The sequence below is a fragment of the Tauraco erythrolophus genome, chromosome 2, assembly GCF_009769465.1.
Source record: "Tauraco erythrolophus isolate bTauEry1 chromosome 2, bTauEry1.pri, whole genome shotgun sequence".
NCBI lineage: Eukaryota > Metazoa > Chordata > Aves > Musophagiformes > Musophagidae > Tauraco > Tauraco erythrolophus.
In genome coordinates, this window is record NC_141466.1 from 4,987,186 (window position 1) to 5,013,691 (window position 26,506).

The 26,506-nt window shown below is 39.2% G+C and overlaps 1 protein-coding gene across 10 annotated transcripts in view; it reads left to right on the forward strand.

The window, feature by feature from the left end:
- Nucleotides 1-26,506, forward strand: part of REPS1 (RALBP1 associated Eps domain containing 1) — a 73,231-nt gene that overhangs the window by 21,051 nt on the left and 25,674 nt on the right. For all 10 annotated transcript variants that reach the window (XM_086631210.1, XM_086631212.1, XM_086631211.1 and 7 more), the window contains exons 3-8: nt 1,210-1,406; nt 13,062-13,215; nt 21,943-22,070; nt 22,531-22,693; nt 23,002-23,065; nt 23,925-24,079. In XM_086631210.1, coding sequence (XP_086487336.1) covers nt 1,210-1,406; nt 13,062-13,215; nt 21,943-22,070; nt 22,531-22,693; nt 23,002-23,065; nt 23,925-24,079 — 861 coding nt within the window. The remainder of the gene's footprint in view (nt 1-1,209; nt 1,407-13,061; nt 13,216-21,942; nt 22,071-22,530; nt 22,694-23,001; nt 23,066-23,924; nt 24,080-26,506) is intronic.

The window sequence follows — 26,506 nt, forward strand, 5'->3', positions numbered from 1 at the left end:
GGATGGGGCACCTACAACTTCTCTGGGCAACCTGTGCCAGTGCCTCACCACCCTCAGAGTGAAAAATTTCTTCCTTAAATCCAATCTAAATCTCCCCTCTTTCAGTTTAAATCCATTGCCCCTTGTCCTATCACTACACGCCCTTGTAAAAAGTCCCTCTCCAGCTTTCCTGTAGGCCCCCTTTAAGTACTGGAAGGCTGCAATAAGATCACCCCAGAGCCTTCTCTTCCCCAGGCTGAACAGTCCCAACTCTCTCAGCCTGTCTTCACAGGAGAGGTACTTTCAATACCAAAAGTAATTGAAGTAATTGAAGTAAGCAGTTAACAAGGGAAGATAAATTTGAACCATGCTTGTGAATTTGGTTTGTGTTGGGAAAACAATTTCCGAGCAAGCTGTACAGCAAATTCACAATGGACCAGTAAAGAAGCTTGTGGTTGAGATTCAGAAAAATGATAGAAATCTTGCAGCGAAAAATTGCAGAGTTACATAGCCTCATTTTTATGTCAGACTGCTCTGAACTGTGGCATTTTGAACACCTGGCATTTTGTAGAAACCTTGCTTATAGGTGTTTGTAACAAGGTGAGGTAATACTGGAATGTTCCCAGTTGTATCCCAGTAAAACAGCTAATTTAACTTCTCTTGTAGAAAGGTGTACACCAATGTGTTTAAGCGATAGTTGTGGATTTTACAATAAGACTAGATTATGTTATCTGTTGTAAATATCAACATGACATCAGCTCACTAAAAGATAATGTTGAATATACTGCAGTGTTTTAGCATTTGTTTTGCTAATGGACCGTTCTGTGTGAAGACTCTCGTTTCATATATATGCTAGAAATGGTAGATCAATTTGGAAAATAACAGTTCAGTAACATTGGCAAAATGAAGGAAAAATGAGCTAAACCCTGATTATCTGATTGCTACAGCATTAATGCAGAGTTGCAGTGCAAAACTGTTATGGACCTACGTGAAGTCCTCTTTGTATACCAAAACCAGAACGTGGGTAGCAGAATTGTGAAGTAGTATAATGCAGAAAGGGTATTTGCTTTTTTTCAACTGGCAGATGTTGGCTTGACTACAGCAGCAGGCTCAGTGTTTAAGTAACGGAGGCACATGTGAGATTTTTAACTACAAAATAGAAAAGCATTTTTGTTCTTAAGCATCGTACTTCTGTATAGTAAATGGCCTGCTCTATTTTCTTTTTAACAGTAAAGGACCTCCCTCTTCCCAGATTTGTTGTGTCAAAGAACGAACAGGAATCAAGACACACAGCCTTATATTCTTCAGATGCTGATAACCCAGCTTCATATTCGGGTGTGATTCCTCCTCCACCTGGCAGGATACAAGTCAAAAAAGGCTCTGTGAGCCATGATGCCGTTCAGCAGCGTACATCAACTGATCAACAGGTAAATTAACTTAAAATGGGACTCTTAACCACTACTTTGCTGCATAGGTGTCAATTTGGTAGGGCTTGTAAGCGTTGTTGCTTTCATATAGTTTCTTTAAAAATAAATAAATATCATACTAGTGTATGTTATACAAGACCACCACATATGCTTCTGAAATACTTGCATGTAGCAGACACTTTTTTATGAAGTCTTGTAATCTGTGTTTAAAATATTAGTGGTAATGGACAAAGAATTGAGACAGAAAAGAAAATTAATTTGTGAGATATGATAGGAAATATCAAGCTGTAATCACGTAGTTAATACCTTGCTTATTAGATAGTTCATGTTGGCTTCCTGGTCATTGGAACAGTGGTACTGAATGCCATGGAAGACTGGATTTCTGGTTCTTCAACATGCTCCCATACCTTTAAATCTGAAATAATTTATTTAGAAAAAAATTTTTTCTGCCTTACAGGTCGTTCACCTATTTAATTGTGAAGTAGAGGCAGTGAGAACAGAAATAAGACGGAAGATTTCACTTAGCTTTTTATTGTGTTCTAATAATAAGAAAACTGATATCTTTCTGCTCACTCTGTCTTTCGTCTTCAGGTACAACGTATCTGAAAAAATGAAAACTGTAAAGGCTTACAACTCTGTGCCTCCTCATAATTCCTTTGTTTTTATAGTCTTTACACTTTCTTTCCACGAGAAAATCTTGTCTGATTGCCTTTTCTATAAGCAAGAACACTGAGTGCAAATATTAAATTTTACTGGATTTATGTGTCTGTGCATAACTGTTGAACGACCTGTTTTCTTTCCTGTGATATGCTCTTTTTATGGCCTTACTTTGTAAAGAATTCATGAACTTGCAAACATCCCTTAATCTCTCTGGAAATCAAGGAATCATTCATAAACGTTTACGAATCTCTCTGAAATTAACCCAGACTGATCCAATATAAAGAAAAAGCAAATTAGCAGAGGCCATCCATAATCAGTGTTTGGCTGCAACTTCCTTTCTCCCAAAATGGAGATGGGGACTGTAATGAAAGGAGGGCTGGCAGTAGATCAGAAGATAGCTTGTCATTGTCTAGTTTTGGGTAGGTGTGTTTGAGAGAGCTCCCGAGCGCTTCATGAAGAAATCAAAAATCACAGATCTGCTTGACCTGATGATAGGGTTCGGGACTATATGGGATAATCAGAATAAAGAAACTCTGTGTTTAAGTCTTTTGAGAGATCTGGCCCGGAAATCAGACTCGAAGCAAATGTAACAGACAACACAGCATTGAGTCCAGCAGTTTTAAGCTGTATTCATGGTCTAGAACATCAGGGAAGTATTGTCTGATTTTGCACCCTATTGTAAAATTGCATTTTCTGTGGCTAATTCCACATTTCTAACTGTACAATGAATCCATTCAAGCGGTCTTCATGTCCCAGTCTAATACTGATTTGGACACCATGTTAGAAACACGCTGAGATGTTCAGCTCTGGAGTCCCCAACACAAGAAGGACATAGAGCTACTGGAACGAGTCCAGAGGAGGGCCACGAAGATGATCCGAGGGCTGGAGCACCTCTGCTATGAAGACAGGCTGAGAGAGTTGGGGCTGTTCAGCCTGGAGAAGAGAAGGCTCCGGGGTGATCTTATTGCAGCCTTCCAGTACCTAAAGGGGGCCTACAGGAAAGCTGGAGAGGGGTTTTTTACAAGGGCGTGTGGTGATAGGACAAGGGGCAACGGATTTAAACTGAAAGAGGGGAGATTTAGGTTAGATATAAGGAAGAAATTTTTCACTCTGAGAGTGGTGAGGCACTGGAACGTGTTGCCCAGAGAAGTTGTGGCTGCCCCATCCCTGGAGGTGTTCAAGGCCAGGTTGGATGAGGCTTTGGGCAAGCTGGTGTAGTGGAGGGTGTCCCTGCCCATGGCAGGGGGGTTGGAACTAGATGATCTTTGAGGTCCCTTCCAACCCAAACCATTCTATGATTCTATGAGATGTTTGAACCTCCTTAGGCTGAGAAAAAGGTTTCTTGCTTACCAATGTAAACACTAATTGGGTTATTTTCCAAGAGATGGATACAATTTTTACCCATATTTTTGTAGAAGTTGCTATTCTAATTGTCTTTACCTGGAGATACTGCTCAGATTTATAAAATCTAGAAAGATGTTCAGATGGTGAATCCTCATTATATGCCACCTCTTTCAGTGATGAGGATGAGAAGAGCTGAAGTCTGAGAAGTAAATTACAGGATGTCATTTTCCTAGGAATTGCTGTTATTTCTGCAGAGGAAATTTAATGGAGTGTCGAAGTGTCGAAGTTAAGCTTGGATTTTTCACTCTTGGAGCTTATCATGTAACTGTTAGATACTCCCATTAGTGAGTTTGGGGTTTGATTTTTTTTTTTAAATTGTTTACTGGCTTTGGTAACATGCCTAGCACTTCAAAATACATAGATTTCATAAAACACTCTGGCTGAAATATTATTGGTATGAAATCTTAATCTTCATCTTTCAAAACTAGGTTAATTCATGTGCAGCTTTCCGTATTGGTGGTTGCAATATATTATAATTACAAATAATTCATGTAAGAATTTAACTTGCTGTCTATTGAAATGTTCTAGCTAAAACTATTTCTTTATTAATGCATTATTTTGGCAGTTCCCCTCAATGGGCTTTGCTTGAAGGCAGGGCACCAGGAAATGGCAATCGGATTGCTTTTCCAAAGGGTAGTTATAAATTATGAGTTCATCTTTTAAAGTAAATGTGAGCTAAGTCCAGTAACATCCTTTTTTCTGTCTCTAGCCATTTTCGTGGTGGCATTTTTAGTTTATAATGGCCGAGTATTGTGTAAACATAGCATTGGCCAGAAGTTTCAATCTTTTTAGCATTTTCAATGTTAATAGGAGATGACTGAAGTCACGCCTAGCTGTCATGGAAGCTGCGGAACTGATTCCAGGAGTCACGCCAAATAGTGAAAGGTGCCTTTTCTCACAAGGCTGCGTGTTGACTGCACATCCTAGTGGAGATAAAACTTTGAGGGAAAAGATTTTTTTTTTTTCTGCTGGCATAATTTCTTCTTCCTAAAGAGTAGAAGTTAAGTAGGTTTGAACACTTCTGCTGACAAGGTGACATCCATACGAGCACTTTTGTTGACATAGGTTATGTTAACCACAGTGCATATACATATCCCTATGCCTTGGTAGTAGCAGCTATGCTACTAAAAATGTTAATTTAGGCCACCCTTGAGAATCTAGATTCTGTTGAGTTCTTGTGCTTTTTCAAAAGAAATCCTCCTAGTAGAATTAGGAGCTGTCATTGTAGATGGAAGCTTTTTTGTTGTGTTTGTTGTTGGTTTTTTTTAAGTAGGAAGGCAAATGTACTGAAAGCAGTTTCTTAGAAGCAGCAGATATGTTGAGATTAGGAAGTATTTTCTGTCTCTGAAAGTAGTTTATAAGTGACTAAATGTTCTCAATACTGGTCTGTTACAAAACATCCAAAGGCAGTATCTATTTGATGGTTAAAGCCAAACTGCAATTACTTTTCCAGTGTGATCCAGGTGTTGATTAGGTTCTGCTTTAGGTTACTTTCACCTGGCTTGCCACCTTTTCCAGGAAAGGAGGTTAGCTGGTTTTAATAGATGTTGAGGCTCCTGGGCTGAACTTTACTCTAGCAGGTGAAGATAAAAGGTACTCATCTACATATGTGTGCATTAAGCATAATACTGGCAGGGTAGATTATACTGATTTATTGCCATATCAGTACAGCCTTAGGAGGGGACAGCTGAAATTCGGCACCTGTAGCAGTCAAAATTTGATCGTTTCAACTTTTTTAACTATGTGAGAAGTTGTGTGATTTTCTTTTAAGGTTTTGCCAGCAGTCCATTTGTTTGCTTCTGTTTTGTAGACTGAACAGGTAATTCTAAGTAAAATATATCTGGTGTCAAATAAATTTTTTAGGAGCACAGTGCTGCAAAAGACCTCTTGTCATTGAGTCTAAACCTCTGATAGCATGAGAAATTGTGGTAGATAATGGGATTTTAAAAAATAATCAGGGTTCTCTTGAAATTGCAACCTTTTATCCACACTGGCCACGTTGAGGAAAAATATTCCAGAGCCTAAGTAGGAATATAGTGGAATATTTGTGGGAATATGGCGGAAATTCTCACTTAACTTTACTCAGATCAGGTGATACCTGTTCTTTTAACAGCTTTGTTCTTAGTATTTGCTGCAGAAAGCCACCAGTATACTAGAAAACCATCATATTCCCCTTCAGCTTTGTTTTGCTTGGCAAAACAATCCATAGTCTCAGTTTCATCTCATAAAGTAGTTACCATTAATCTTCATAATCCTCTCTGCCTTTGATCCTATTTGAGTTTGTTCTTATTGAAAATATTTTACTAGATTTGTATTTCTTATTCCAAATGTGATCTCACCAGTATTAATACTATTTTGTCGGGTACTTCTGCTTGATATATCTCACCTCATGCACCTTAGCAGCTGTGAATAAAGCAAATCTGTCGTGTTTGACATGTTGTAGTGATCTGATAGCTGACCTGTGCATCCAGTCTTCTGTTTTCAGCTCTTCGATTCTCATTATGCACTTTGGTATTCATTTCCTAGGCAAGAAACTGTATTTTATGTTTTAAAACTTGATAGTTTACTGTTACCTGTGTCCTGAAAGGAATCCATCCGATGCCTCCTTACATTTGTTGTCAGTTCATCAACGTGCTATTGAGTGTGCATAAGCAGTTACCTAAAGTATCAAATCAGGTCATTGCCCAAATCAGTCATTCAGGAGCATGATTAGAAACTTCCCTTCAATCTCATAGTTCCCATTCTAATACAGTCCGGCTTTGCTTCCTCTGTAGCCAGCTCTTTTGCACCTTAGAGTCTTGTATTAATCTCCACATTCTTGGAATTATCTTGTATGGCGCCCCACTGAACTATGCTCAGGTTCATGTTAAATGTGGTGCAGTTTCTTTGTCTAGAAAATGACAAAAATAGCGTCAACCAACTTAAGTAAAACTTCCCATGGTATGATTGATCCCTTTTCCATTTGTCTCGGGTTTTATTTTCTTCAAAACCCAGTCTAAAACCTTTCAAACTGTTGAGGTCACACTAACAAGTTTGTAATTGGCTGGACCGCACACCCCCTCTCCAAAAATGTGGGGTGCTGCATGTGAAGAAGTTCACATTGAACCATGGACTGTTTTGTTCTTCGGGCTGAATGCTAGTTGATAACAAAAACACGTTCTGCAATGCAATCACCATCTCTAGCATAATCCTTCTTCATGATGGATCTGTTCCCTGACTCTTACGCAGGCTGGATGGTATCAGGACCTGGATCACTACACTCTTAGAGATACCCTTCGGATACCGTGTCTGGCTTCATTGTCTCTGGAATTCTCCTCAGGAGGCTTTCTTCTGGCCTGAGGTGTGAGATCCAGGAAAAGGTTTATAATCTCGTTTGACTCATGTATGCTCGCAATGCCCCTTGGAGGTTGAGATCCCTCCAGAGTTGCTTTTTAGCACAGTATTGTGTTGCCTTATGCCAGTTTGTTTGACTTATCTTCACTAAGGTTCGTCTTTTTAGAGCCAGATATTATATCACCTTTAATTAACATGCTGTTTTTAGTAACTGCTTGTCAGGCTAAAAAAGTCCGAGTCCTTCATAGTGTCTTGGTTTTGTCATTCCAGTTTGACAAAAATGATGCTTTTTACAACTCTTTTAATTTTTTTTTATTTGTTTGTTTGTTTTTTTAAATTAAGATGGATTACTTAATTTTTGCCTGTTAGCTATAACCTTATTTTTTTATGGGTTATTGAGAATAACGGTCTCAGCAGTTTGATTTAACATGAAAATAGTTTATGTCAACATGCTTTTATTTAGATCTGTTTTCTGGAATAATTTAAAGAGGAAAAATAAATGTCTTAAGATAGTAAAGAACAGAATGTTGTACTTGCTATGAGTTTTTTATTGAGATTTGTTTGGAGGGAAATTAAAAGCTAGTTTTTTAAATGTTTGAATATAATTGCATTGAAAGTGCTAAAACAGTTTATCAAAATAAGATTTTCATAGTAGCTGATCTAATAAATGATACATCAAGTACAGTATGCAGCTGATGAGTAAAATTGTCAAAGTTCCTAAAAAGATTAGGTGTGTAACTTCTATTAAAATGGTGAATTTCAAAATTGCTGAATCATCAGTAACCCAAATTAGGCACACTGTCGTTGTTAGGATTTTGAAGAGCAATTAAGTTAGGTTCTGTACCCTAATATTCTCAGAAAAAAATCTAATCCCAGATATTTCAGGCTTTCAAAATTAGTTTTTGATTAATCGATGGGACAGATGAAAGTGAACAACCCTGCTTCCTCAGCTGCAACATAAACTCTCAAAACACTCAGTTTATGAAAGTGTGTGTTGCAGCTGAGGAACAGAGGTGGTTCTAATGAAAATGCTGCCTCTGTTCACGAAAGTGTGAAGCTCAATGCTAAATTGACAGGGAAATTTGTGCAACACTGTGTTTTCTAAGCATGAGTGTATGAAAATGACAACTTCTTATACACTGCAAAGGCACATACGGATGCACAGTTGATATGAACCTATGTACAAGGGAAGAATCAACCTGAATGTAATTGCAGTTTCAATAAATCCCTACTCCTTTTGTTTTCCCGTGACTGCTTTTGAATGAGAGTCAATGTTTCTACAGTCCTGCCTCCTCCACAGGCTTTTCTGGCATGCATCTTCCTTCTTTACACTTGCTTTGAGCCATCAGTGTTTTGGCTAAGCCATGATCTTTGAGGTCCCTTCCAACTCTAACCATTCTATGATTCTATGATTTTTTATATATATATATACACACACACATTTTAAAAAATAATATTTTTTTTTTAAATAATTAAGGAGTTTAGCTATCCTAAGCTTTTAGTATGCTAGATGAAGGAATGCCATGAGTGGTATATGTGAGTGACGGATTGCACAGTGGAAGGATGGTGCCGCAGTAATGCCATCTAAATTTGATTTTTGGGAATGTGTGTCTTGTAATGATGGCAAAGCTGAAGATGTGGCTTGTCCCTCTTCCAGAAGCTTTTTGACATTGGAGTTGGTGACTTCATTTTGCTGTTTAATAACTTTGGAGTCTGTAAGTTGAAGCCTCAGATCAATTGTGAGAAATCTGTAAATGTTCAGAATTCTGATGTAACGTTGACTGGTACATTGAAAGCAAAGTTAATTGCTTATTATGCATGTACCTCTGATAATCTGAGTACCATTATTGCGTGCTTTACAGAATCACGTGAACCATATGTAGAGTAAACATTTGGAAGAATTGAAGTTGAGGATCATATTTATGATTTCTTCCTGTGCTTACAGCATAAGGCCAAGTGTGAGACGGAGGCTTACTGAGTAGTGACAGTTGTCATCTTAGAATCATAGAGTCATCTCCTCTCCCTCTCCTCTGCCCTGGTGAGGCCACATCTGTAATATTGTGTCCAGTTCTGGGCCCCTCAGTTCAAGAAGGACAAGGAACTACTGGAGAGAGTCCAGCGCAGGGCCACAAAGATGATGAAGGGAGTGGAGCTTCTCCCTTATGAGGAAAGGCTGAGGGAGCTGGGTCTCTTTAGCTTGGAGAAGAGGAGACTGAGGGGGGACCTCATTCATGTTTATAAATATGGAAAGGGTGACTGTCATGAGGATGGAGCCAGGCCCTTCGCACTGGCATCCAATGATAGGACAAGAGGAAATGGATATAAGCTGGAACATAGGAGGTTCCGCTTAAACATGAGGAAGAACTTCTTCCCAGTAAGGGTACCAGAACACTGGAACAGGCTGCCCAGAGAGGGTGTGGAGTCTCCTTCTCTGGAGATGTTCCAAACCCGCCTGGACGTGTTCTTGTGTGATCTGATGTAGGTGGTCCTGCTCCGGCAGGGGGATTGGACTAGATGATCCTTTGAGGTCCCTTCCAATCCCCAACATTCTGTGATCTAGTTGGAAGAGACCCTCAAGATCATTGAGTCTAAACCATGTTCCTCAACATTAAGAACATTAGCTTCATTAGGACAAGGCTGCCTCATGAGGACTGTGTGTCAAGAGTTTAAATGTTGACATGCAGTTACTAGAGGTAGTGAGTGTTTTCCTTTGGGTAGACTATCATACATCTGTCTGCTTCAGGTTTTCTTCTGTGTCTTTCTGGACTGTTTGACTTACGAGAGTAAGAGTACTGAAGTCAATGAATAGTGTCCGTGACCAAGCATAGCTCTCCCTAGGTTTACTCATGGTATTTGGTCTAAAAAGTCAAACATCCTTCAAATCTCTTTTGATAAAAGATGGCTTGTTTAAAAGCCGATGGAAGAGGAAGCTTTTTGTTGATTTCAGTGATGCATCATTGTGGTTCTCTTAGCACCTGTCGCACTGTGCTAGGCAGACAAACTGTCGTGGTTTTAGGCTGATCCAGCAACTAAAACTCACACAGTCTCTCCTTCTCCAGTAAAGTAGAGAGGAGAAATAAAAAAAAAAAAATAAAGGGACTGAGGATTGAGACAAGAACAGAGGGAGCACCCACCAACCATGGTCCCAGGCAAAACAGACTGGGCTTTCTCAAAGCAAAACAGTTTATTAATGGTTAATTAGAAGGACAAAGGGAAACAAAACCTGTTACTCGAGAGGACAGAAAAAACCAAAACCAGATCTTAAAACCGACACCTTCCCCCCCCCCCCCCCCCCCCCTTTCCTTTTCCTCCCGGCTCTACCTCCTCCCTCCAGCAGCACAGGGGGCAGGGACTGGGGGAGTGCAGGTCAGTTCATTCCGTGCTGTTACTGCTGCTTCTTTCTTAAAGGAGGAGGAGTCCTTACACCCTTTTCCCCTGCTCCAGTGGATCCCCTACCCATGAGGAAAAATCCACAAACTTCTCCAGTGTGAGTCCAGCCCACTGGAAACAATCCTTCCCCACAGATTGCTCCGGTGTGGGCTTTACCACAGTCTCGGGTACTTAGGGAGCTGTAGCCACTCACTCCGGCGTGGGTCGTCACGCAGACTCCAGATGCCGCTCTGCCTTGTCGTGCACCCCAACACGACCATCCTCAGGCTCAGGCATCTTCTCCCCACGGGCTGCGAGTGGGTCTCTGCTCCACCGAGGCCGTCCTGGTTGCAGGGGGGCCGCCTGCTATCTCACCATCAGCCGCAGGGGAAACTCGGCTCCGGCACACCTCCTCCTTCTCTCCTCGATCCTGGGCAAAGCACATTTTCCGGTTCCTTTGTCCTGACTTAAATAGGGCAATTCGCAGAGGCGCCCTATTGGCTCAACCCCGAGGGGGATGGCAGTCTGCTCTGGTGGCCAGAACTAAGCCTAACCCGGTTCCAAAACCGGGGAGGTCACAGGGACCAAAACCCTTCTCCTGCCACCAGAACCCCCACCCCCTCCACATCCTCCACATCAAACCATGACACAAATTATTCAACCTTGGGTCTAGCTTCCAGCCTCCAAGTGGCACTCTGGATGCCCTGACTCCTTCCCCTCTTTCCCCCAGGTACCTGTGAGAGTAAGAATGTACTGTCATCTAGTAAAAATTTCTTGTCAAGTAAGATGCTAAGAGGAGAAATCTTCAGGCAGATTTCAGAAAGACTTCTAACTGCAACAAAAATGTCTTGAACTGGTGGAGGTGCTGTGGAAGAACAGTGATGTTGTGCAGTCAGCTGGTCCCTGAATTAAAAGCTGAAGTGAGTTACTACTGCTCCCAGCCACTTTGTAATACTCTTTGCCAGTACATACAAGCGTTATTTAAATGCCTTGAATGGAAAGTTCAAAATCTTGTGGCCTAGGAACTTATTTAGAATCATAGAATCACAGAACGGCATAGGCTGGAAGGGACCTTAGAGATCATCTAATCCAACCTCCCTGTCAGGAGCAGGGACGCCTCTCAACTAGATCAGGCTACTCAAGGCTCCGTCCAACCTGGCCTTGAACACCTCCAGGGAGAGGGCATCCACAACTTCTCTGGGCAATTTATTCCAAAGTCTTACCACCCTCGTACTGAAGAATTTCTTCCTAAGATCTAATCCAAATCTGTTCTCCTTCAACTTAAACCCATTTCCCCTTGTCCTATCAGTGGACACTCTTGTAAAAAGTCCCTCCCCAGCCTTCCTGTAGGTTCCCTTCAGGTATTGGAAGGCAGCTATTAGGTCCCCCCGAAGTCTTCTCTTTTCAACGCTGAACAGTCCCAGCTCCCGCAACCTGTCCTCGTAGCAGAGGTGCTCCAGCCCCTGGATCATCTTCGTGGCCCTTCTCTGAACACGCTCCAACAGATCTATGTCTCTAAGGACATATTTCAGGGAATCTGACTCTGTGGTCAGAACTCAGAGAATAGCTCAGTTGCACAATCAACCGGGCTGGTCCTGTATCCCAGGAAACACGAAAATCAAAGGGGGAAAAAAAAAGTTGCAAGTTTACATCAGCACATTAGAAAGTAACCGGTCATCATGGCCCTAAAACTTTTTTGTTACAGTGCATGTGGCTTTAGTATGTACCTTGATTGGATAAAAGCTTGTTTATGGCACTTTCTCACTGACTTTTAGACTTTTGCAGATGTAATATTGATTTAAAAGCATAATGACTTTTGAATATTTGAAAAAGTAAACCAGTTCAGTTTGGGAATTGTGTGGAAGCCTATAGTCAGTCTGGCTTTTAGTACTGGATAGTACGTTAACAGTTGTTAACATAGAGTACCAAACTATTTTTTTGTCTGAAATCAGATTTTGAGATTTTTAGCTTTGTTTTTACTTTTCAGGAAACTCGAAGTTCAAGCTTTGCTTTCTTGTTGTACTTGTTTTCACTAATAAAGTTTAGTTCAAATTGGGACATCTGGCAAACAGGAATTTCAAAAGATATATATATATATATATATAGGGAGGAAATTACTTTCAACTATATAAATACTTTGTACAATATAAATGATTTTTCCTTTTTGTTTTATTTGAAATGGAATAATCTGGTAATCTGAATGTTTTATGAGAACTGAATCCAGATAGAAATTGCACATGTGATTCTCTGTTTTCCTGCCTGTTCAGGGAGAATATAATAAATACAGGATTAAAGAGAAGCTTGAGTCTTAACATCAGGGCAAAACTACCTTGTAATTCGTACAACAGAGAAGTATGTCCTAGATGGCATCATTCTTTGGAAAAAATTACATCTATGTTTTTGCATATTAAAATAATAATAATGATGTGACCTGCGTAGGGATTTTTTTCAGTGTTTAATGCTGGTTTGTTTTTTTAAATGAAAGTCACTGATTGTGAATCACTTGATGAAACTTCGGTATGCTGATAAATTGTACAGTAAATAATCTTTTCTTTTGAGACCTGGGTTCAAATGTAACTTTTATCACAAGTGAAAGTGAGTCTTAAAATCTAGTATCCTTTGTAGCAAAGTCATTTAACTCGGCATTGCTGTTGTCTTAAGAGTGCCAAGTTAAAAATATATTAGATGACCTTGTGTGAAGTGACCATGTCCAGTCATCCTGTACCTGACTTCTCCTGTTCCCTTATTTTAATAAGTACTAAAATTTTCACTCTCTAAAATGAGACTTTAACTGCAGTGATGGTTGTTCCTAGAAATAATGGTTTTAGATAGGCTTTTATGTATTTAGTTATTTAGTATAAAACTTAAAAGGTTCCTTTGTTTTATTAGGAGTCCACATCTCCAGTTGTTTCACCACAGCAATCCCCACCAACCTCTCCACATACATGGAGGAAGCACAACCGCCATCCCAGCGGAGGGAATAATGAACGACCTCTTGCTGGACCTGGGCCTTTTTGGGCTCCATTTAGTGAAGCACAACCAGGTATAAATGTCTTCTGTTCTGCTTCAGCTGTAACCCAAAGTTGTGGAATTCTTAAATAAGTATATTAAATGAGTTTAGGGCAGTTTATCTTTGTATTTTCCAATCTTGGAAACTTTCTTGCAGATTCATGTTCAATGTTCATGTTGATGGCAGCACTGTGGAATGTGTCATCCTGTACATGGTGGATCCATTCCTTAATGTGGTATGGGAAATGCTTAGAGTTTGGAGGGAGGGAGAGAGTATGGAAATTTCCCAGTGGAAGGCTTTCTAATACAACACTGACGTCCTGTTGGAACTGTGCAGGAACTGTCAGTGTACCCCAAAACCTGGGGAGCTTAAGAGAAAGCAGCAGATAACGTGTTGTTTGTTTGAATTATGTTTGTAGTAGATCAGATGGATTGTCAGAGCAACTAGTTCTCTTAATATTTTTTTTTTTTTTGGCTTTCTTTAAAGTTTACATAAATATAACTGAAGCTACACTATCTCCAATCTGGCAAGATAGAACCACTTGTTTCAGTAAATCTTTTCATCCTTTATTGTTCTTCATTTAACATGAAGACCCTCCTTGTTGTTGTTGAATTTCTGTGCTCAGATTTAAAAAGCTTTCTCCCTTAATACCTCATATTTCAAAAAGTTCTGTTTTCTTTTCTGATATCTGATAGACTTAATAAATTTGGGAACAGCAGAGCAATTCTAATTCAGGCTCTGCTTTTGACGATTCTGCTAAATAATATGTTGCGTTTTGTAGGCTGTAGTTTCAGATTGAACTGTTGTTTTATTTCAGTTTTGATATTCCAAAATTGATCTGCTCTTTTCAATTTGTCATCATTCTGTAGTTACAAGCATCCATGGAGAACCAGGGATTCTGTTGTTAGAATTGGTTGGATAAGGAAATAGAAGTTATTTTAGAAGTGAAATGGGCTGTATGTGGGAGGTGTATGCTAGTGTCCTGAATGTTGTTTGCTAGTAAGTGGCAGTCAATGTAGAATAAAAAAATAAAGATGATTAGTCTGCTTATTGCATTTATAATCAGTTCTAAGGGTTCAGCCCAGGCATTGTGATTTTTCAGCAGTGAATTTTCTTGACTTCTGGCATAGTTTAGTTGATTTGCTTTTCTTGCAAGCTGAAATAGAAGATTGTCTGGTAGGTGATTTCTAACTTGTGAAGTTATTCTAACTTAGGAAATCAAGGGCTCCAGGAAAGTACGCAAACTCTTCCTACTGTTGATGAGTGCCGTATTGTCCTCTTAAAAATAAAGTTGTAACACCATGTTAATATTTGAGTTTGGCAGTGCTTTTCCCGTGATGTCTAATGGATATATTTTTCAGTAGTAGTCTGAAAGTATTTCTGATCTGGCTCAATATTTGCCCATTTTATATTCTGTACCAAAACACATTCATAGTGTGTTTAAAGTAATTTGGAGATACTGTTATAGAAGGATTGACTGTTCTGGCAATGCTCAGGATAGAGTGGTTTCATATATGTAGTTTAACAAACATTTTCATCCTGATTCTCTATCGGTGATTATTTTGCGCTGTGGATGATTAATTATTCCTTTGAATTTCAGCTGTTGTAGACAGTTCATCATTCTTTTTTCCTCTCTTGAGCCTACTTTTTACAGACAGTATTTTGTAGAAAAATTATGTTCTGCTGATGTTTAGGTAGAAGCAGATAGAGGGTTGGTTACTTTTCTTAGAATCAACACTGCAAGCTCATCTTGATTTCAATGCAAGATGTTCTTGAGAAATCAGGTAATGTGCAAGTGCATGGTATTTCAGAAGGATTTAAGGCAGGACTGTGCCATTTCACTTGTGATCCAAGAAAAATAAGAACCCAGGTCTCTCTACTTGTATTTCACATTGTGTGAAACGTTGTTTGAGGGTAATGGGGTTGTCAGCTGAAAGCATGATACCTCAAGTGTGGAAATGTTTCTGATGGATCTAATAATAAACAGCATGTTGCCTTAAACTAGGACAAAAATCAAAACATAATTTTTTTCTTTGGAGAAAGATATGTTTAAATAGGAAGATTCTGCCTTATGCATGGTAAAGATACTCCATTGCATCATCATACTCCCACCATGAAAAAAATTAAATAGTACTTTCTGTATCAAATTAGACTGTAGAGAATAACTATTATAATCATAGAATCATAGAATGGTTTGGGTTGGAAGGGACCTTAAAGATCGTCTAGTTCCAACCCCCCTGCCATGGGCAGAGAAATCCTCCACTACACCAGGTTGCCCAAAGCCTCATCTAACCTGGCCTTGAACACTGCCAGGGATGGGGCAGCCACAACTTCTCTGGGCAACCTGTTCCACTGCCTCACCACCCTCAGAGTAAAAAATTTCTTCCTTATATCTAATCTAAATGTGACCTCTTTCAGTTTAAATCCATTGCCCCTTGTCCTATCACTACATTTGCCCTTGCAAAAAGTCCCTCTCCAGCTTTCCTGTAGGTCCCCTTTAAGTACTGGAAAGCTGCTGTGATATCACCCCGGAGCCTTCTCTTCTCCAGGCTGAACAGCCCCCACTCTCTCAGCCTGTCTTCATAGCAGAGGTGCTCCAGCCCTCGGATCATCTTCGTGGCCTCCTCTGGACTCGCTCCAGCAGCTCCATGTCCTTCTTGTGTTGGGGACTCCAGAGCTGAACACAGTATTCCAGGTGGGGTCTCACGAGAGCAGAGCAGAGGGGCAGAATCACCTCCCTCGACCTGCTGGCCACACTTCTTTTGATACAGCCCAGGATATGGTTGGCTTTCTGGGCTGCCAGTGCACGGTGCCGGCTCATGTTGAGCTTCTCATCCACCAGCACTCCCAAGTCCTCCTCTTCTCCCCTGCCTGTCCTTCCTAAAGAGCCTGTACCCTTCTATTCTGACACTCCAGTCATAGGATTCATCCCACCACGTCTCCGTGATGCCAGTAAGATCAATTAGATAATGACTCGATTGTTTTTAAAAATCTTTAACCTTCTTTTGTATCAGAAGTCTTAAGCATGGCTTATAACTATAATTCTCAATTTCTTGAGGAAGAAATCCTGTTCTCATCTCAACAGAGCAAAAGAGTTTAGATTTTACAAGTTTTTTTGCCCCTGTGTTGTCCATTAATTCAGTTAGGATACTGTTAGTGTTGCTTCTTAAGTAGCTGGACTCTGAGGCACTGTCATGACCAGCTCAGTGTGCTTACACATCTGAAATCAGAAGCCAAGTCTTGTTACCGTCTTTCTTCAAGCCTTTTTGTAAAGAGAGCCCCAAAAGGTGCACGTATTTTACTTTAGTATCAGGAATTAAAAGTTCAGGGACAGACATTGATCACCTGTGTATAATGAAGTTTATAGTTCATTCAGGTCTCATCCTTAAATATCAGAGTCAATTCTATTAAAACCTGAGTGTCTCAAGTCTTCCAAGTGTCTTTGATTTGACAGTTTAAGATAAAGCTGTTAAAAAAAAATCATGTTTTTGTGCCCCAGTTCTGGCTTGCATCTCTGATCTGGATCAGTCTTCACAGAAGAATACAGTGGACGACTGTACTCCTTGTAGGAAACAGAATTGTGTATAACATGAGAGCCTCCTGTACCTGTAGTTATAGGAAAGGAAAAAAAAACCAACTTAGTACTTTTACCTTTTCAGCTCATTTTGCACTACAGCTTCAGCTGCTAGAAGGATGCTGATGGTGACAAACTTGGGAGAAAGAACCCCTTCCCCACTTCAAACGATAGTTGAGTGCTTGCCAGAGTAGGGGCTAGAAATTATTTTTTGTTACCTTGTAGTCTGTTTGGACTAGAAGCAAAGCAGAGTATTTATTTTGGTAGTATCCAAATAATGTTTTCAAACTAGTAAAAAAGTCTTGAGGTCTTCTGTTCAGTCATAGGACCTCTGTTAGCTCTGGCCTTGCATCAATGCTCTTTTTGATGTCTGAATATGTATGAGAACTTGCAGCCCTAAACCACACTTCTTTCTTTTCCTCGTTGGGAGAGGTTTTGTTGCAGATCATGAAATCAAGAACCAGAAAATTCCATGGATGGAAGTGGAACATGTCTACTGTGCTAACAGTTCACTTGCATCTTTAGAGGCCCAAGATATTTACTGTACTTGCTGGGGACTGAATAGTCCTTTGTCTCGTAGTTACCGCTTCAATAACTCTTGATAATTGGCCTTGTTACAAGTTAAGGGTTATTCTTACCAGGACGTGATTATTCAGGGAGGGAAGAGCTCTACAGCGTTTTACTTTATTGCCAAAATTGTACTCACTTTCTGGTTTTGTGTCATCACAACTTGATAGCAAGGAATCACAGAATCACAGAATGTTAGGGATTGGAAGGGACCTCAAAGGATCATCTAGTCCAATCCCCCTGCCGGAGCAGGACCACCTAGATCAGATCACACAAGAACGTGTCCAGGCGAGTTTGGAACATCTCCAGAGAAGGAGACTCCACAACCTCTCTGGACAGCCTGTTCCAGTGTTCTGTTCTCCATACTGGGAAGAAGTTCTTCCTCATGTTTAAGCGGAACCTCCTATGTTCCAGCTTATATCCATTTCCCCTTGTCCTATCATTGGATGCCATTGAGCAGAGCCTGGCTCTATCCTTATGACAGTCACCCTTTCCATATTTATAAACATGAATGAGGTCCCCCCTCAGTCTCCTCTTCTCCAAGCTCAAGAGACCCAGCTCCCTCAGCCTTTCCTCATAAGGGAGATGCTCCACTCCCTTCATCATCCTTGTGGCCCTATGCTGGACTCTCTCCAGCAGTTCCTTGTCCTTCTTGAACTGCGGAGCCCAGAACTGGACACAATATTCCAGATGTGGCCTCACCAGGGCAGAGTAGAGGAGGAGGAGAACCTCTCTCAACCTACTAACCACACCCCTTCTCATATACCCCAGGATGCCATTGGCCTTCTTGGCCACAAGGGCACATTGCTGGCTCATGGTCATCCTGCTGCCCACCAGGACCCCCAGGTCCCTTGCCTTTGTGCTGCTCCCCAACAGTTCAGTCCCCAACTCGTACTGGTATGTGGGGCTGTCCTTAGCGAGATGTAAGACTCTACACTTGCCCTTGTTGTATTTCATTAAATTTCTCCCCGCCCAACTCTCCAGCCTGTCCAGGTCTCTCTGAATGGCAGCACAGCCTTCAGGTGTGTCACCCACTCCTCCCAGTTTAGTGTCATCAGCAAACTTGCTGACTGTGCACTCTATTCCCTCATCCAAATCATCGATGAATATGTTGAACAATACTGGTCCCAGTACTGACCCTTGAGGGACTCCACTGGATACAGGCCTCCAACTGGACTCTGTCCCATTGACCGCTACTCTCTGGCTTATATCCTACAGCCAGTTCACAATCCACCTCACTACCCGATCATCCAGGCCACACTTCCTCGGTTTAGCTGTGAGGATGCCATGGGAGACTGTGTCAGATGCTTTAGTGAAGTCAAGATAGACCACATCCACTGCTCTACCAGCATCCACCCCACTGGGTGATGTCCTCATCAAAGGCTATCAGGTTTGTCAAGCACGACTTCCCCTTAGTGAAGCCATGTTGACTGCCCCTAATTGACCCTCTTATCCTTGATATGCCTAGAGACAGCACCAAGGATAAGTTGTTCCATTATCTTTCCAGGGATGGAGGTGAGGCTGACTCTTGCTAGTTTACAAAGTTAGTTGAATATTTAGTAAACCCACATTTGTATCGTTATTGAAAAGTACAAGCTACTCAGATGTTATTTAGATAAAGCATTTCTTACACTTAATTTGTAGCTAAAAGTGACGGCGTGACTTTTCTCCCACAGAAAGTGAATCGTGTTCCACTAGTTACCAATGTTTTGGTAAGATACTCACGCTAGAGGAGAAGGATACAGAGCAGCCACAGGCATTCACGTCAGGTCTTCATGCCAGACACAGTGCGTTAGACTTCACCAGCCAGTTCAAATCTGGTAATTGGTCTTAGGCTTGCTCTGCATTCAGAGTGCTGTAAATGGTGTTCTCACTGATGAAAAAGCACACAGACTGCTGAAGTTTGTTTCTTCTTCGGGTTACAACTCATAAAATAAAAATACACTGATTGTTCCGAGTCTTCTCTGTGACCCAGTTTTCTTCCACCTTCCCTTCAACCTCAGTGTTCTCAGTCTGATTTTGTAGTTCGAGCCGAAAGTGAAGGGTGGCAATCCCTTAATTCAAACGTCAAATAGATGTAGTTTTCATGATTGAGAATTGAGTTACTGGCTGGTGGCAGTCTGTGAGCGTGTGTATAGATCCAGGTGTCCACAGTTACTAGTTATCTTTCTCCAGTGTTCTCCAGCCTTCCCATCCTCTGTCCTAAAACATGGCATCACAGAGTGAGTAACAGGAACAGTAGAGCAAGAGTATTCTTGTTGGGATTATTTGAAGGGGGGAGAAAGGAAACAATGCTTGTAATACTTGCAGAGTACTCAGAAGGAGTGACACTTTGGTGCTCCTGGCATCTCCACCGCTGTTGAAGTACTGCTTTGGAAGCAGTACTGTGCTCAGTGGAATACAAATTAAACTGTACTCAGACAAGTTGTTGGGAGAAGTAAAGGTGGAGTAAGCGTATGTAAGGTTAGTGGTAATAAAGTCAATGTCTGAGGGGCAGAGAAGGGGAGAACCATTATATTAAAAGTAAAATTTGTGTGGTGTATCCATAGGAGAGATGGGAAGGACTTGTCTGAATCTTACTGTCTGTTAGCCCTGTGCTGAGAGAGACCAGGTGGAGACAGACTGAGCTTACCTGCACACTTCTTTCGAGTGTTTTATTAGAGTTAGGCCAGGTGCTGGAGAAGAATCTCAAGGCAAAAATGCAGTGTCAAAGTCATTGCCTTTTTTTCTCAGCAATTTTGGATAAAGTCACTAGAAGCTTCAGACCACATCAGGAGCTTCCAGAAGCGGAGGGCAAATGTGGGGACAAAAGGAGTAGTTAACAGTGGCTTTTTATCCTAAAAAAGCTAACTTAAACAAAAAAACCCCGAACTCTCAATCAAACAACCCAACAACAAAAAAATACAACCAAAAATCCCACAAATAAAAACACCGCAAAACCTCCTTGGTATTCTTTTCATATTTTGATGAAATTCAGCAATAATGAACCCTCTCAATGTTGTATCAAGTCTGTATACTGTTGTATCAAGACTGATCTCCTCCTTCAAAAAATCTTCTCCCTCTGGAAATCTCCATTTTTACTCTACGTCATGCAAGATTAAATGCGTTGCACACAATTATGGCAATTGTTTGTAGGAGAAGAGCAAAGATAAACCACTTCTAAGCATTTCTCTCATTGCTTTCTCCTTGGAAAAGGATCATTTATGGAATGAAAGAGTAATTGCATACTGCCAGATATTAAATAGCAATTTTGTATTCTGAGCATCACTTTAGATGTCAGCACTTAGTGTGTCTCTGATTCTCAGATTTCCTCCACTCTTATTTCCTGCAGTTGGGGTACTGGTAGTGTCATCAGTCTCCAAGACCTGATATTGTTGATATTTGTCATCTTCATAAATAACTACCTATATAAAAATGGACTTCTCATAGCAATATTTTTTAGCCAGCATCTTGGCAATAAATTCTTGGGTTTTATTGCTTCAAGTTAGATCTTAGTGGCAGGGTTAAAATTATGGCATTAATGTCGTATTTTTTGTTTGTGAGTTGTGTGGAGGGCTTACAGAAACTCACAAGAAGTTGATCTGCCTTTTAAAAGGAAATCTGCTGCTACATTTCAGGCAGAAGTTGCTGTCTAATATGACTTTAACATGTTTCAAGAGAAAGCATTTAGTTGTGCAAGAAGAGTACATTAATTAGTTTCAGAACTGCCATTGAGATTTAAGGAGTTCTGCATTTCTTTTAGGAGTCAAGGAGTAGAATGGAGTCCTGGGATTCTTTTAGACTTGTTCTAGATAGTTTGTTTTCCCTCTGATCTCTTTAAATTTTTAATTTTTAACTGCAAGTGAAGAGAATTTTGAGTTTTGTACGAGCAGTGGGTGACCAAATCTTTCTATAGTTGCTTCATTGTCATTTTGATATTAAGATGTTGAACATGGCAGTACTTCAGTAGATTATAACAAGGCACTGGGTGAATCTCAATTATTGTGTTCCAGATAGTAAATACATAGCAGATGTCGGCACTCTATATGGATGCCTTTTATTATTCTTGGCCTGTCTGTAAGCAACCGACTTTAGTTAGTCTAGAAATAATTTAGAAAAAAATTTCTGTGCCAAAAAGCCTGATTTTAAGAGAAGTTTCACAGACTTTGTTCTTTGAAGGGCAAACTAAAACCTGAAAACGAAAAGTTTAATAGTAATGATAGTAAAGTTGCATGTTAATAATGCATGCCACTTTTAAATATCTGTTTGTCTGTACAAGTGCTGATCATTTCAAGTGAAAACGTGGAGTATTAACTCATTCAAAACCCATAAAATGGGTAAAACTCAGTTTACTTTTTACACATGCTGCAATAAACTTGTTCCTCCCTTCTCTCTTTTTAGTGGAGATTTAAGATGACCTAATGTAAAGATCTACTGGAGTGAGTTGTCAGGAGGTGAATTTTGTCACCTTGGTGCAATTTGGTTTTCATTTTCTTCACCGTTATATGAGTGTATATCTCCCTGACAGCAGCATGTGTTTCAGGACTTTTGCCTTTTTTTTTGGCTGCTTTCCATATCCATAGCTCTCACTCCGTTTTCAAGGTTATCTTTTGAAAAGGAAATGTTTCTTCTGCTTTCAGGCTCATCTACTTCTAGTGATCCCATATGGTCTGGCCATTCACCACCACCCCATCAAGAAAACTGGGTCAGTTTTGCAGATACCCCACCAACCAGTGCTCTTTTAGCCATGCATCCTGCTTCTGTCCAGGTGTGACACTTTATTGGTATTTGATTTGCTTCATTCAGATTGATGTTGCAGTCTTTTTTTTTAAATAATTTTCATTGCAGATGTTTACTGTGTATCTGTGCTGTTGTCTGTTACCCAACAGATACTTGTTTCATTGAGTTGACTTCATTTGAAATGATTAACTGAAAGCTCCTAATTTGAAGTTGTAATTGTTGACATTTTAAAAAATGTTTGTGTTTAGCTTTTTTGCATATGTGCCATATTTTTTTTTCTGCTTACATACCTGCAGTCATTCCTATCCATATGTATCAGTGTGCAAAAATACCCTGTCATTATCCCATAGATGCAATCTGCTGATGGCTTCCTGTGGTTTTTAAACTACTGTGAGATTTAACTATGCTTTATTTTTTGAAGGCAAGAAGTTGAGAATTCATAGAAGCATTTTAGGTAGATAATACTGAGGAAAAATATTTCATTTCAGGACCAGACAACAGTCCGAACTGTAGCATCAGCTACAACAACAAATGAAATTCGTAGGCAATCAAGTAGTTATGATGACCCCTGGAAAATAACTGATGAACAAAGGCAGTATTATATTAATCAGTTTAAAACCATTCAACCTGATCTAAATGGATTTATACCAGGTAAGTTACTCTTTAAAAAAATATAATTGTGGGTCCAGCAGTTCTGTGACAAAGACTTTGTTGTGTGCTTAGGTTTGCATACCATTTTGAAGAAAGTTTTACATTTCACTGATAATGTTCTAGTAAACTCAGTGTAATTCAAGAAAGAACTTGAAACTAATTTGCCTTTTTCCTTCGTTTAACCCTAGTAATTAGTGCTGGTTTTCCCAAAACCTTTGCTAAATAGCTAATCCCCTTTACCATAACTCTAAGTCTTCTAATGTTTTAACTTGCTTTAAATATTAAAAATGATTGTTGTAATTTTTCAGGATCTGCAGCTAAAGAATTTTTCACTAAGTCAAAACTACCTATTCTTGAACTTTCTCATATTTGGTAAGTGTGATGTGTCTTTATTCAGGATAATTATTTAGAAAGATGAGAGCCAAATGGCAGTTATCTAATAATCTGCTTTCTAGAAGGTGTTAAGTGAAATTTCACTAGTGCTCTAGTATGTTCAGTCCTGCTCACATTCATTCCAGTATTACTTTAGTGGGCTTTAATGGGTCTAGACTGGCACTATTCAGAAGACGTTTTGAGCTTTTGAAGAAATTTCAAATGCTTCAGAGTAAGAAGTGATTTACTTGAGGTTTCTGTTGTTAAAGATGCATTTAAATTAAAATAATTAATTCCTTATCTATTTGTTTATTCAAGTCAAATTTTCAATGAAAGGTACAGATGCAAATATTTTTAAATGCACTCAGTGGGACTTGATGACAAATTTAGCTTTGACTTGGTGCGAAGCTTGTGTTTCACTGTATTCTGGAATTTGTCCTGCATCATTGCATGCTGTCATTAAATGGCTTACCTTGGCAGATTTGGTCTTTCTTTCAGTGTAATGGTTTCTAATTCAGATATTTACCCATTTAGAATAGATAAGGTTGCCTCAGCACTATCGTTTCTTTAGTATACTTTGCTGAAAATCTGAGGCCAATAATATTGTGTAGTGCTGTTTTAAATGAGTTAAAAACCTGGAAAGATAAAAGTGAGTTTAAGTGATTTTTAAGCTCTAAGAAGTGTTTTTAATGAAGACTCATCATCTTTGAACAGTAATGCATGCAGCACTAATGTGAAGTGTTTAATAGGGTAAAATGAGACTGCATTCTTTGATCTTCCAAGTAGCACAACAGAAGTATGACTTTTAGACGTAAAATTTCTTAAGGTTATTTTATTTATACTAAGTTTTCCTTTTTAGGGAACTGTCAGATTTTGATAAAGATGGTGCACTGACATTGGACGAGTTCTGTGCTGCGTTTCATCTGGTAGTTGCTAGGAAGAATGGGTATGATTTGCCAGAAAAGTTACCTGAAAGTTTAATGCCCAAACTGATTGATTTGGAAGACTCGACGGGTAAGACATGCGTCAACACAAATTTCACTATTTTCAAATGATGGTATAGTTTTTTACAGTTTGTCAGTTGATACTTTGTATGAGCATAATGCATTAGTCGGTATGAAGTAAAGCAATGTGTAATTTTTAGAAATCTTAATCAGTGTGCAGAGCTAATCTGAGCATATACATATTTCTGTACAGCGAGATGATGTTTAGGAATAGTACACAAAAACTATTACATTTGGGAATACTGCCTGTGTCCTTTAAAAGTTAAGGAAACCAAAATTAACTGTCACAATATGGATTTTATTCATCAGCAGCTATTATATGCCACATTCCCAATCCAGCTATACTTCAGACTTACTTTCAAATGAATATGCTTTCTGTTCACCCTGATTTCTGACAATATGATATGAGTTTCAAAGTCTTAAAGGTACTTAAAAATATTCTCAGATTCAATACTAAAGGTAAGACTGTGTAGTTTAAAAGTACATGATCAGTAGCACAGATGATTATTATTATTTTTTTTATTCTACTCTTGAATTGACAGCAGGATTTATCCTCCATTGCTTTGGCACCTAGTCTTTCTGTGCATAGTCCTTTACCTTGGGATGCTCCCAAATAAACCATTGAATGTATGAGTTCTGCTTGTTAATATGTGCCAAAAACTCGGTCCCATAACTGAAAAGCAAACTTGTTCAATGTAAAAGTGGTTTTTAAAAGCAGAATGTTTGTGGCCATCTTCCTTTTTTATTTTAAAGCAGATAAAGAAAACTGAATATTTTAAAAATACTTTAGATTACTTTTAAACAAGCAGTCTTTGCTTGGAAAACCAGGTTATACTGTGAGTGCACAGGTACTGTGATTTCCTAGAATTTTATTTCTTTTTACTAAATATTTCAAAGGAAGTCTCTTCGTACTGTGTTTGTAGGATGTCAAAGACTTTCACCTGACAGTTATTGATGAGTTTTTTAACTAGATACTGTGGCTCTTGCTACCTCTGCTTTAATAGCTAAACCATTTTTTTGTGGGAGTAGCTTGGCTCCTCAAAGAACCTTTCCAGCATCAGTCAACTGCAACTGAAATGTTTTCAGTATAAGCATTTTGCTGTGATGAAGACATTTATAAAACATATCTACAATTAGTTGGGTTAATACCTAGAAAGTGTCTAAAACCTGCCCGTTCTGACTAGTTGTGTTAAGATGATGGCCAAGCAAAAATCTTGATGGAAAATGGAGTACCATTTAATTGTAAAAACCATTGTTATTTAAAAAAAAAAACATTAGCAACAAAAAAAATCCACAACCCAACAACTGTATCTGTACCTGATCATCTACTGTCTTTACTGGTTGTAGATTTCAAGGCTTTTAATGTTTAACTGAAGTTGTCTGGAAACTTTATAAATTAGACATTAAACCAAAAAGTGTTATGTGTGTGTTTATTGTTTTTATTTTACAGGCAACTTTGTTAATATACGTCCTGGTTTCAGCTGGGACAAAGTTAGTTCTTCTTACTGAAAAAAACCCAACCATGTCCCAGCTGAAACCAGGACAAAACAAAACTTTATTTTCCTGAGGTACAAAGTGGTCCTTAAATTTGAGGAAAAAATACTTTTAAAAGTAATTAAAAACAAAGTTTTCCCCTCTGGTATTAAAGGGAAGTTACCTTCTTCTAGTGGATGTTAAAAAGATGCCATGCTGTGTAAGCTGTGCTTAAAAAAAGTTCTGATAGATACTTGATTCTGCTGTTAACAGATGCAGTGAAACATGACAGTTCTTGCAAAATTGTTGAATTTTATCCAATTAACTAATTATTTTTTTCTTTTAATTTGGGCCACCAGCATTGAAAATATCTCATTTTTTCTAGCACCCAACATGATTTATCACCAAAACTTGTATGTTGAATAAAAGACTTCAGGAGAAGTTACTGACATGGCTATAGTTTTACTTTACAACAGTCCAAATCTCTAGTATACATTTACTATTTTAATCTAAATTAAAAGTTACTCATAGGTTTATGTGCAGACTAATGTGCATGTTAAATTACATGGGTTCAACTTAAAGGACTGTAAATCAGCCTAGAAAGATCAAGCAGTTAAATTTCTGTAATAATTTTTTCTTTTTAGTCCTCATAAAATCTATATTTCAATAAAGCTTGCTTGCAACAGCCTTCTCAGAAATAGAAACTGTAAAGCACGGCGTTGGAGTGTCTTTTTGAGTGTACCTTTTTAATGGCATAGAACTTTCTCAAAGAAATTGTTAATGATCTGCTAACTGAAGCCTCAATGTGAATAACACACTTCCAAACTGTTCAAGAAGGTGAATTGCTTGAATGTCTTTTTAAACCAACGTGCAAGACAGTAAACTCCATTTCAAAAGTGTTAACGATCCCGTTATTAATTCCGTCCTTTTGTTAGAAACTTTCCCCTTGATCTTCTGTGCTTCT